Raw genomic sequence first — 12,078 nt, forward strand, 5'->3', positions numbered from 1 at the left:
AGAAGTATATAGGATGTCCTATGCTACTAAGACCAGCATTTAATTCTTCTTTAAATAAAGATGATTTTTTAGGACCATTATTTCATTTAAGCACCATTTTATTAAATTAGTACTTAAATTATAAAATAATAAAAAATCACATAAATTTTTAAATAATAACAATACCAATTACTGAATGTTTAATTCAAAGACTGTCAGGGGTACTACTAGACAGACCTACCAATTTAAGGTCGATCGTTAGCCTGTATGTACCATGGAATGGGAAGTCTGGGGGATGATGAATTGAAACTCTCTTGTTTGCGAAACAAGATGGTCACTTTACACGCACCTGTCGAACGCACATCTCTGGCTCTAGATCAAAGTTTCGGCTGTTAGTCCTGAACCCCCGGGTAGACCTAAACGTGGTGTTGGTTTCGAAGTAACATGGCTACTTCAGAGACATTGACAACTAAGCTGTTAATGTACGATTAACTAAGCTGTTATATACTATTGAAGCTAAAATCCTATACTTATATAAGCAGCTTAATAAATTTCTAAGCATAAAAAATACTGACATTATATTGGTACTTGCTATCTTGTAGAAAAATTGATTTATTTTTTTCCCGATCATTTACCAAATATTTTGAGGTACATTCGCGACCAAGTCAGGTTTATTTAGGGAAAATGATGACATAAGGGAAATAGGAATTCTCAAAATCTTAATTTTGACGACATTAATATTAAAAGTAATTTAGAATAAAAATGATATCATTGTTAATTAGTAAACATTATAAAATTTAGCAAGTGCACGAATACAAATATTTCTAATTACGTAACCAAGAGAATTATTTATATCATAAATGATGCTTTTCTATACAAATGACAGCATTTCTATTTATTATGAAAGAATGAATGAATTATATTCATTTGCTCAAACACATATGCCCAGTGCTGTACATTTCATTTCAACTTAATTACCTATATGTATGCAAATTCATTGCTATAATTGCACTGTGTACAATGCTTTCACAATCATTCCTAGAAACTGAGTTCCAACATTAATAAAATAATCTAATACTACGCATATAGAGCAATTCAAAACAATTAGTAGAAGCAATTAGTTGAACTTTACACAATCAATTTAGCGATTTCTAACGTAATGGTAATAAATAAATACCGACTTATTAATTTCACATTTATCCCCGATAATTAAAGCGTTTCAACGTTCGTTCGAGAAAATTCGAAGCTGTTCGTTCGAAAATTGTAGCTCATAAACGAGCTTATAGCTGCCGCTTATCACAGACAAACGAGCTGTGCTTCTTCTTCTCTTACGTCCTACTTTTCGTCGTAGTTTCCGGTCCGGAGAACATTTCTTCGAAACATATATATCTGTATAATGAAACATTGCAAACGATCGTGTAGAAGGTATACCGCAAAACTCTGACTGGTCTTCTTTAATTGCCGCAAGATATACGATATACTTCCTCGCCTTTTTGCTCGATCAAACAAATTTCGCGGGAGGCGAAAATTATGAAAGCAAACGGCGCAAACGTCCACCGATAATTTACGACCAGCCACCGGAACAGTGAGAAATTTTCAACGTTTCTGTTTTCTAGCAAGTAACTTTCGAGCAATGAAAGATGGCCCCGCTCTTAGGAACTGAAGTGATCACGAGGCGCTTGGGAAATCACGAAAACAATTCGCGCTACTCGGAGTAAAATGGATCGTCTAGGCAAGGAACGAACGCTTTGTATCTCGTTGTCATTGTACGATAAGTTGAAACGTGGATTGTCGACGGTTCCGAAAATCTCTCGTAGAAAGGGCGACTTTATTGTTCGTAAATAACCGCTTTCAACGAGAGACGCCTCTTGCCAGAAATCACTCGCGAAATTTCCCGATAAACGAGAACACCCACGTTTGTTCCAGCCCCTCTCTCGACTTTTTTTTTATCCCTCCCCGCTTCATTTCTCTTCATGTTAATCAGACTTTTCTGCTTCGACCCTTTCGTTAATAAACGTTGGAATAATACAATTGGGTTATTAATTTAGCAATTGTACGTTCGTATGCTCATGGTGTTTAGACTGTTTCAATCTCTGGGCGTGTATTCATACTTATACATAGTTAAAGGTGTACCAGCACCCGAAATTACGGGCTCGAAAAAATTTGGGCGAGCTCGGAAAGTAAAAAAGAGAAGAATCAACGGCTATGTTAAAATGGAAATTCGATGAATTTTTAGTGAATTAGAATTGAAAGATTCTAATAAACAAGATTGCTCTCCAAGATACTCTCAATATTACATCGTCTGATTTTATAAAATGCGTCGAATATTATGAGGAATATTTCAGAAAATTGCAATTGTTTTTTGCAAACATTTGCTAAATTTCTTTTTCAGATTCTGCGCAGCTTAAACACGAGAATAGAAAAAGAATTAAATGGAATCATAAATAGAAAATCAAATACTGTCTTTCAGCTTGAATCAATGTATCGTAAAATTAAAGTAAACTGAAAGTTAAGAAAGTAATCGAAACTGCCAACCAGAATCAAAAATCTTCGAGGAACGAAGAAAGAAATAATGAATCAAACGACAAAGTAACGAGCTTTTTAACGTTTCGAAGAATTTACACCGATTAACTGTGCTGTTTCGAGTCAATATTTACACTCTATATCTAAACGACTAAAACGAATTATACATAAGAAGAAATAGTATTTTAAGAGAAATAAAAGTAGATTCTTGAGATAACTTCAATGATAAACGAAAGAAATACAGAAACACGATAGAAATCTCTTGTACAAACACGCCATTTCGATGCAACAAGCAACCAAGAATTACAGGAAAAAAGAAAGGCAATAGGAAAACAATCTTCTTCCCGGCAATCCTGCTGCGTTGTCTCATGACAAGGAAAGTACCGACTGAAAATAGCATCACAGTGAAATCAAGATATTTCTGGCGGTTTGTTTTCCAACGAAGATTTATAAAGCAGAACGGAGATCGCGACAAAGAGACGCAATTAAAAAGATTACATTCGCCATCACGCATTCCCTTTCGAGAGTGCGTAGAAATGAGAAAGACGAGAGTTGAGCTTGAGAAAACCTTACGTCTACGTTAAATGTATAAAGTTTTCACGTAAAACTGCAATTTATCAACGAACACCGAGCGTCCAGTAAAACATATTCCCAAAGGAAACGCTAGCCATTTGAAGAAGTAATCGCTGAAGTAATCCATGTAACGCTTAGAACTGTTAAAATAAAAAATAAGAAATAAAGAAAAAGAACGGCCTAAAGGAAAAGGACATCAGCGTCAACGTTTCCATGCCTCGAGTCGACTTATGTTAGCGAAATCCATCAAGCGGATAAACGCGATCCTAGGCGATTGCGTTCAAAGGAGAGTCTAAATTTCCAAGGATAGTTGGTTGGCAAGTCGTCACGGTGTGCGGATTGGGGCGAATCCTCGGCTACATCGGCGGACGACCGTCGGTGGGGGCCGCCAGCATGTCTCAGTCCGGGTCAGGAGGGGTAGACGGTAATCAGGAGCAAAATCAAGTCGGTCAAACGATGGAGAACCAACAGACAACGTGTCAGAACGGTCGGGCCGAACCACCGGCCGATAATGCTAAACAAGATTTGTCGAATGGCTTTGAGAATCGGACGATCGAGTACGAGAGATTCTCTCAGGACAGATCGCAACAGAATCCGGCAGCCGGTCAGAACCAAGAACAGCAGCAACAACAGCAACAGCAGGCAGGTCAATATCCGACTGGAAGGAAGCAATCCGTGGTCGGAGTGCCCGAAGATAGACATCCCCCGACTGGACAACTTCCGCCTCAGCAGTACGCTCAAGAAAAAGCTGCTCTCGAGAGGATGCAACACGTCTCGCAAACGAGCACTCAAACTTTACCTGTGCAAGCGCAACCACAGTTCGTGCCCGATTACGATCAGACCCAGTACGCGCAGATACGAAGTCAGTTTGAGGTTAGACCGCAGATGTATCCTCAACAGACGTCGTACGCCGAGAGGGCTGGTTACGTGACCAGAGACGTCACGTACAGAGACCCAGCGTTGTATCAAGGAGGAACAGCGAATCCCGTGTTCGCTGGTCAAGGCCAGTACGTAACAGTGCAACATGGAACGCAGATACCATCTCAGTCGGCTAGTCCGCAGCCGCCTTATTTCTCAGGGGTAGTGGTGCCTCAAGGATCCGGGTACGTCCAGTTCAGCGCGCAACCCCAGTATTCCTACAGCCAGTACCCTCAAACAGTGATGAACGCAGTTCCCTACAACCCTCATGCGGGGATCTACCAAACTCAACAGTTTGGTCAGCAATCGCCTAATCCGCAGAGATTCTCCCAGGAACTGGGCCAGTACCAAACTCAGCCGATCATTCAGCCGATCGCTCAGAACGTGGGTCACGGAATCGCGATGGCGACCACTGAACGACCAAGCCGAGGGCCGAAACCCATGGTACCTCCACGTGGCAACTCGAAAATCACCCACGACACGGGTCACCGAAAATCGGCGAGCGTGGACGTGCCTGGCATGCAGAAGCCCAAGTACGATCCTAATCAGAACCTGCCGCAGGAACAGATTCATCGCAGCGACGGAGCAATCATCGTGCAAGGGACGCAGATTGTCTCCGATGGCCAGGATCGCAGATACCTGACGGCCATTAATCAAAATCCCAGAACCAGACAGGACGGTTTATACGTGGACACGAACGGTGATCCAGCCGGACGAGAGAAGATGTGCGAGGCGGTTGCCGCCGACTGCGGCCTCTATATGTCCAGGCCTGAGCACAGAAAGTCTATATCCGTGGACGTAACGTCGAGCTTTCCACGGCGAAACGACACCATTACCTTCACGTTTCCCGGCGATACCGGTCAAGAGATATTGGTGCCAGTGAGAAAGGCCGGGACTATGGTGGATCCGAAACGAGTGGAAGCCAATCAAGTGTACCCGCCTGATCAAAGGCGGTTGGATACGAGCCTGAGAGTATCGCCGATGGCTTTCGATACGAGACAGGAAAATAGGAAGAGTATGGGGACTGATAGAAAGGCCGAATGGGGTAACGTGAGCCCTAATCAAAGAGTCGCGATGCCGCAAGAAAACAGACGATCCGATTACTTCGAAGAGCATAGGAGATCACCGATGACCATAGAGGGGAAAAGAATGGAGGACGTTAGAAGATCACCGATGCCGTTCATGCCGATCAGAGAAGGTTCCGTGGATCGCGCCGGACAAAAAAGTCCGTCGTTTGTGAATCAAAATTTCGAGAAGACCAGACAGGAGCTGGCCATGTGGGCCGAGCAGAAGCAGCGTCAGGAACACGAGAGAAACATGATGCAGAGTCAGTTGCTCTCGACCAGTCCACGTTCCCGCAATCATTCGGAGGAGAGAAGAGATCCAAGACCCATGCACCAGCAGGAGGAGCGTAAGGAAACTAGAATGACCCAATCGGCCTTCCAACCGATGCCTAATATCAGTCAAAGCACCATAATGGAACAGAGACGTCATTTGAGACACGTCAGTGCCGATTTAACTAAACACATGGAGTTGTCCAGAAAGGAGTTCGATGATCAACCTATCAGCGGATCTGTGGCCAATCTTGGCCCACCAGTTAGCACCGTTCCGTCGCAGAGAGCTAGCCCTAATATATGTCACCAATACCCAGCTCTCAGCGAGGCGAAGTTAGACACCAAAACTGTTCTAACAGTGGTGACGGATTTCGGTGAATCGAGCTTGAACAAACCTATCGATCAAGTGGATCATATAATTCATAGTCATCGTAAGAGCCACAATGTATCTAACAATTTACTAACCCACAGCAAGAGTCAAACGGATAATCTTCAGGGTCAACTCGAGGCACAAAACGAGAAATCTGACGTGCATCAAATACAACAGCAACAACAAATGCAGAATCAACAAAGCCTGGATTTGATTTCGGAGAAGCTTAGTCAATTCGAACGTCAACAGAGCGATCTTCAAGCGAAGCTACACTGTCTCCATAATCAAAACCAGATCCTCGATAAGGTAGCCCAGTTTCAGCATCAACAGAGCGACTTGCAGGCCCGTCTGCAGAGCCTGCAAACGCAGAATCAATTGTGCGATAAACTGCAAAGATCCACGGATTTCCAACAACATTCAGTCGGCAACGAGATCCATCAGATGCAATCGAATTCCCTGTCGAACCACCAGGAACAACCGTGCGATAAGACCTGCCCGTCGTCGCAAAGCCAGCACGCGTCCCATGGACATCATCAAACGTTATTGACCGCCGCCTATGCACAGAACTCTAATCATCAATCCTGCCAATCGTCTGTCTGCGAGAAGCTATCGCCTAGGCTTCAACACGACACCAGCGAGCCGAATTCTATTCAGATACCGAACATGTCACAGATGCCATTGCCGTGTCTCCCGCAATTCGAACGTACAGACACGTCGCGTGCCTCGTTCTCGCAGTTTCATCGACTTCAGTGTCAGATCGAAGGACACGAGGCCGTTCCCGCGACTTCTTTCACCGGAACCTTGAAGAAAGTTCCTCCGGAAAAACCGCCGAGAACTTCGCTGATCGTACAGTCGCCCGAATCGGAGGTAAGATACTCAATGATGATCACGTGCACGTTTCTGGTAGAGATTTTTTATGTCTTTTCTGTCTTTTCGTTTGCATAACCATAATGGCATGTGTGTTCATTTTGGAATCGATTAAAGGATGTTTAGATTCTTTATAATAATTTTATTTTCGTTGAGTTTTTATCTGGAGGAGTGTGAAATCTTGAAAATTTTGGGTACTCGATACTTGGGTTCTCCAGAGTATAGAAAAAAGAAGTGTATCTGATTCATTCTGAGTCGATGAGAAAAATTTCCAACCCATTCCGAGTATAGGGTACTCGAAATTTTCGCGTTTTCGCACGTCTATACTTTTGAGAACTCGATCGAATCCGACCCCAATAAGTCCTACTCGATCTAGCCCGAACAATTTCGTCCCGACCTGACCCAAACAATTCCTATCTGACCCGACCTTATATTTTCGGGTCCTCGCACATCTCCACTTTCATCGTTCAACAAATCTTTGAAATACAGAGAATAGAAAACTTCAAACGAAGTAATTTCAACTCGAAAGTAAGTTTCATCATGGAATATACACCCAGTTGTGGATAAAGAGAAAACTGAGTCAACTGGTATAAAACAAACGCAAGATCCGCGAAAAGAAACAGTCGAACGGTCAAAGCGCAGTACTGTTTTCCAATAATTCTTTATAAAATTATAATCCATGAAGCTTGCAGGAGAAAATGCATGGATGAGGCTGTTTCGTGTTTTCTAGACTGCTCACTGGAATGGATGAAGGGTGAGAGGCGAAGATAGAAGGGTGACTCGGGCAGAAAGGGTGGCAGATAGAGATCTCCACTTGCAGTTTTTGCCGTGGCAGCTGAGTGGAATGAACTCGTTAGATATCAGACTCGATGTTGTCTTTGAAAACTTCGTTACGAAGCCTGTGTACCTTTCACTCTACTTCCATGCTCGGTCTTTTCGTTCGGGCAACTTTGTTCCTGCTAGAAAACTACCACGACCGTCCTCGGTACGACATCACCTCGATCCTACGTGCCTGTGTTTCGAATGTTCAATTCCCAGATTTCCTGGCTATAAAACTGCTTCTTATTTAAGTTGCTTTCGAAATAATGTGCTTCGTGGAATGTATATTGTTTGCTCTTCCTCAATTATCAAAATAACATTTGATTACTCTGAACTGACAGAGTACACCGAAAAGTCTCAAACAGTATTAACTAATTTGTGAAAGTATCGAAATTCTAATTTGAATAATTAAGATTAAAATAATTTTCTAGAATTTTATTCAGATCATTGTTGCCTTTAGACTATGATTTTTTGGAAAAGATGATCTCAAGTAAACGAATTAAAAAAGTAAAAAAATAATATTTCTATAAATTCACGTATTTTCCAAAAGTTGTTAGAAATTCTTACATAAAATCTGACCTCAAAGATTTTAAAGAAACTACAATCACTTCTTATTAAAGGAAATATTTGCCTTCCACTTTTACGTCTTTCAACCTCAATGTTTCAAGAAATATCTCCAACCACTGTACCACAGTCAAATATTCTCAACCATCTAACGTTAGCTTTCGATATTATCTTAACCGTCGTTGGCACATACACTTTCATTCTTACCCAATATTTCACATAGATAGCTCTACGTAGAGCCACATAGGAATGTAAATAATCTGCTCCTCGAAGAATACATGTACGTACACTCCCGTTCATAAATCAAAAAATGTAATTTAGTGTAAGGAATCAATTAATAATATTTTGGTGACGGAAGAGAACCTCAAATCCCAAATCTCAAATCCCCAAATCTCGGAATCTCAAAATCTCAAAATCTCAAAATCTCAAAATCTCAAATTTTCAAATCTCTAAAATCTAAAAGATTATATTAACTTAAACAAACGAATCAACGCAAAATTCATTTTTGAAAAAACTGAAAATGATAAGTGCCCATGACTTATGGAGGAGAGTGTAGCTGCCGAACCTTGGCTGGCGTCGTTCCGGTAAAATTGGGTTAGCGCTGCGAGCCGTGCGCGTATGAAAAGCTCCGGGGTTTACTTTCCCAGAAGAGCAAACATCCCTCTCACCGTTCTCTTCCGTTTGCAATACGGTGGACAATGGAGAAGTAAAGAGAAATTCCTATTTCCGACCGCGGTACGTCATCTATCCTCTCCAACATTGAACAGTTCGACCGCCTATAAGAACTACTTCTTTCTTTGACTTAGCCCTGATACAATTCTGATATCTTCAGTTCCTTTTGGCAACGCGAGGTACACGAGAGATAAGTACCTAAGCGGAACGTATAAGGGATTTCATGTCGGAAAGAGAATATTTTATTCTCGCGTCAGTCGAGCGAAGAAACGACGTAAAAGGATCCCGCATTTCGAGACGTGTTGCAATCTTTTCGTCACAAAAGGGATTCCTCGGGATATGTACAAAGTGCATATATCTTCTCTACCCGTTGCACTGATTTCCATTTTCAATGCAATTAACCCTTTCGCTATGAAAGAGTTGATTACTGTGTTGAAAAAAAATTAGTTAAAAATAAGAGCGTGCGGGTACCCTTAAATTTTTATATATTTATAAGTATAATTGGATATAATTGAGTTTCGGGTCTCGAGTTAATATTTGGGTCGTAAATACTCGAACAAATTGATGTCCTGGACAAACTTTCTGGATCCCGTCCAAATTCGAAAAAAATTTTTGATCCAAGCCCAACCTGAAATTTCTAGTACCCTCACACCACTAATTAAAACTGCTTGATAATTTCAAAGCAATTTCATTTATAACTGACAGTGAAAATAATTAATTGAAATTAATTTTATACACGCGTTGATAACTTTGTTTCAAAATATCTATGCAACCAGTGTACATCTATTAAATCAGGCGAACGTGGGGCGTCATCAAAGATTGCAGGAAATTGGCTGGTTTGAGTTTCAAAAGCTGAGACAACGACGAGTTAGGCAACCCGAGACACGATAGCTTCGGTAACGCAAATTCAGAAAGGAACGTAATTCTACGAAACAGGAATTCTCGTAATACAGTTTCACGGCGAACGCAGTCACAGTACGTCGAACGTAGGAGAAATTTAGCTGAGATTCAATACCGAGGAATAAATGTAAAATAAAATGGGCAAAGTGAATAACGGTCATCGATATAACGTGTACAATGTGGAACATTCTGAATCGTGGAACGATTCGAAGGGAAAGAAAAAATTAATTGGCCCCTATCGCGAATATCGAAGCAGAATTTACAACGAATATCCTAGAGGATCTTCGAGTATATTTATCCCTGAATGACTTTTTTCTTCGATAATCTTTGAATAAAAATCGGGAATAAAATGAAATTATTCCATTTGTAATTTTTGTTCGAAGATTATTTCAACAATTTAAAATCCATGGTTTAATTAATCAAAAGGTTACAATACGATTTCTAAATTTTGCATATAAATAATTATGTACTTAATTGAAACTGTAACAAAACTTGCTCGCATCCTTCAGAATTATTCTAGTAAATTGAAATTAATGACCATCTGTTACGTTCACTATTGTTCTGAACCATGTGTATAAATTCCTTGAGACAAAAGTAATGAGTTCCTTAAATGTTGCTTTCATCTATTGTCCTCGTGTATCTTCCTTTCATTTTTAACCAACCATGGGCAACTCGGGTGATTTATATCCACCACTAATTTTTTACTGTTCTTAGCTTCTAAAGGATTTGAGAAAATTTTATTAAAGCCCCACTTTTTCGAATCAAATGTTTAAAGGATTAACTGGGAAAAATAAATATTCGGAAAAAGTTGGAATTCGCTTCAGACATAAACGACCCAGATTACCCGCGAAGGGTTAATAGCTATTAGAGGTGGACGGGTACTCCAAAATTCAGGTCGGAAATTTTGGACGAATTTTCGGGGTTCCGCCCGACCCAATCCGACCCGACCCGATCGAAGGTTCGAGTACCCAAATTTTTACACATCCCTAATTAATATAAAGATCAGTCTATCAAAAATTTGCTAACGATAATCAACACGCAAAGGATTCCTTGTTAGTTCCGCAGAAAGTGCTTCCTGTTCCGTTTTTAAGTCACGCCGATTCGCTAGCAAACACTTCGGGGCAAGGCGTAACGAAAACTTGCAGCAGTTTTCTGAATGGCGAAATGAAAACTGTCGCCGGCGAGGCCGAAAACAATCCGTTCTACGGTCCACAAAAGTCCGAGGTAACAATGGACGAGAGAGCCTCTAGCTAGATTCGGATGTCTTTGAACGCGACAGGACCGTGTGTTTGCATGTCCCAGTAAAAATCGTGCCGCACGAAACGAAGAGCAACCGCGAGTTAATCAGATTTGGCACGCCCGTACCGCTTCTATAACTGCGGATAAAACAGCTGGTTGAATCTGCAGTCACCAGGACAAAAAATAAGAATAATGTCCGGATGGTATGTCCAGCCTTTCCGATTCCAAACCACTGTGGCAATTACCGAATGAATGGCAATCTTTCTTCTCGTCGAATAAATTTCGTTGAATTACGACAATAATCGAGTGGTTGAATCGCGTTTAATCCCTTTTCGTTTCGTTCATCATGCAATTATTTTCGAAAGATATTTCATTCGATTTCAATAAAAATCGTGGAATTTCATTGATTTTAATTTGACAGTAATTTCGATTAATGAAGTGACGTTGAATGGCGTTAAGTTGAAACGAGGAAGATTTTGAAAACGGAAACTGATATTTTAATTTATTGTAAAAATTTCTCATTCGTTATTCCTTCATTTCAATTTTAATTATAATATCGTGTTACTGAATTCTACGAAATACTAAGAAATAAATGATAAAATTAAGAATCACAATTTACTTCGAATCGACTGCTTCTTTCAACTGATTTGTTGATTTCCATCGATTAAACTTTGTTCCGTTTGGTTCATGATACACCACTAGGAGCCTGTAAATTCCTGAAGCAACTTCTTTTATATTCCGTAGTAAACGTTCCTCCTTGCAACAGGTATTTCCTTTAACACGCTCGATTAATTTAACAAGTTCCTGCCCGACGAATCTTCTTTCATTATAAAATTCCTTCCTCAACGAAGACATAAATCAACATTAAATTTCGGCTACTTTTGAAATTCAACTAAACACGAATTTTTACCTACTTCCGACAGATTTTCCATTAATATCATTGTCTGAGAGAAGATTGTACAATTTTAACATGTTCGCTTGTAAATTTAAAAATTTGTCAATTACTTCAAACATCCAAGAAGAACGAAGACGACGCTGAATATTAAATAACGAAATTTTATCAATATCTATTATACCTCCGCTTTTATTCAAAGAGGAAACGTTGCTGTTCCCTGGGGATTCATAACAGAGCGTTTCACTTAAGGAACGAGATACCTTTAATAAAAATCCAGGCACGTACAGCGGCGAACGGGAAATCGATAAACTGCATGATTCGATTCGGGTATAGGATACAATTTCTGAACATTCTCAGAATCTGATAGGTGTAAACGAACGCCTAACACGTGAGCATTTAATTATCCTCAGTGTTATTGCATTCTG

At 40.5% G+C, this 12,078-nt stretch overlaps 1 protein-coding gene and 1 long non-coding RNA gene across 3 annotated transcripts in view; one reads left to right on the forward strand and one right to left on the reverse strand.

Moving 5' to 3' along the window:
- LOC143305396 (uncharacterized) overlaps window positions 1-12,078 on the reverse strand; it is a 152,446-nt gene that overhangs the window by 134,072 nt on the left and 6,296 nt on the right. The window lies entirely within an intron of this gene.
- LOC117601723 (uncharacterized) overlaps window positions 1-12,078 on the forward strand; it is a 388,515-nt gene that overhangs the window by 50,295 nt on the left and 326,142 nt on the right. Inside the window, exon 2 of the mRNA XM_034318866.2 lies at window positions 2,372-6,564. Coding sequence (XP_034174757.1) covers window positions 3,469-6,564 — 3,096 coding nt within the window. The 5' untranslated portion in view covers window positions 2,372-3,468. The remainder of the gene's footprint in view (window positions 1-2,371; window positions 6,565-12,078) is intronic.

This window comes from Osmia lignaria, chromosome 6, assembly GCF_051020975.1.
Source record: "Osmia lignaria lignaria isolate PbOS001 chromosome 6, iyOsmLign1, whole genome shotgun sequence".
In the NCBI taxonomy this organism is placed as follows: domain Eukaryota; kingdom Metazoa; phylum Arthropoda; class Insecta; order Hymenoptera; family Megachilidae; genus Osmia; species Osmia lignaria.